A 700-nucleotide genomic window follows, 5' to 3' on the forward strand; every position below is an offset into this window, starting at 1 on the left:
ATGCAGTCCCTTACGGAGGAAGCTTACATCGCACAGAAGAGTATGTTCCTTGACATACTCCGCTTCCTGAAGAATAAGGTCAGCGCGGAAGCGCCTGCCGTCGGCGCGAATCCCTTGCCGACATCGCGCACGACTTTGCCGCGGATCCAGCTGCCACAATTCTCGGGTCGGTACGAAGAGTGGCCTTCCTTCCGGGATCTCTTCAACTCACTCATCGTGAAAGATGCCTCCACAGCTCAAGTCGAGAAGCTTCACTACTTGAAGACGTGCTTGAAAGGTGAGGCGGAACTATTAATCCGCAGTTTGCCGACGACAGCCGAGAATTTCGATCGCGCGTGGAAAATCCTGACAGGATATTACGAGAATAAACGTCTTCTAGTTCGTTCTTACATTTCGCGATTTTCGGCTCTTCAGAAACTCAAAAGTGAATCCGCTACCAAATTGAGAAAATTATATCACGGTCTAATGAGCACCGTCGGCGCTCTCGAAAGCATCGGACGGCCGATAACGCGCTGCGAGGATCTCTTCGTTCATCTCGTCGTTGATCTCCTTGATTCCCGGTCGCGTCGCGAGTGGGAAAGTTCTATCAGTGATGCGACGGAACCTCCGTCGTATACCGCGTTGCAACAGTTCATAGACCGTCGGCTTCATACGCTCGAATCCTTGCAGTCTAGTCAACCGGAGACTAGCCCTGCGAAAT

At 51.9% G+C, this 700-nt stretch overlaps 1 protein-coding gene across 1 annotated transcript in view; it reads left to right on the plus strand.

Annotated features, from left to right (window-relative positions):
* Positions 1-700, plus strand: part of LOC115242800 — a 2,519-nt gene continuing 1,819 nt past the window's right edge. The window contains exon 1 of the mRNA XM_029819339.1: positions 1-277. Within this exon, the coding sequence (XP_029675199.1) occupies positions 1-277 (277 nt within the window). The remainder of the gene's footprint in view (positions 278-700) is intronic.

Source organism: Formica exsecta, unplaced genomic scaffold (assembly GCF_003651465.1).
Source record: "Formica exsecta isolate Colony F162 unplaced genomic scaffold, ASM365146v1 scaffold634, whole genome shotgun sequence".
NCBI classification, from domain to species: Eukaryota; Metazoa; Arthropoda; class Insecta; order Hymenoptera; family Formicidae; genus Formica; species Formica exsecta.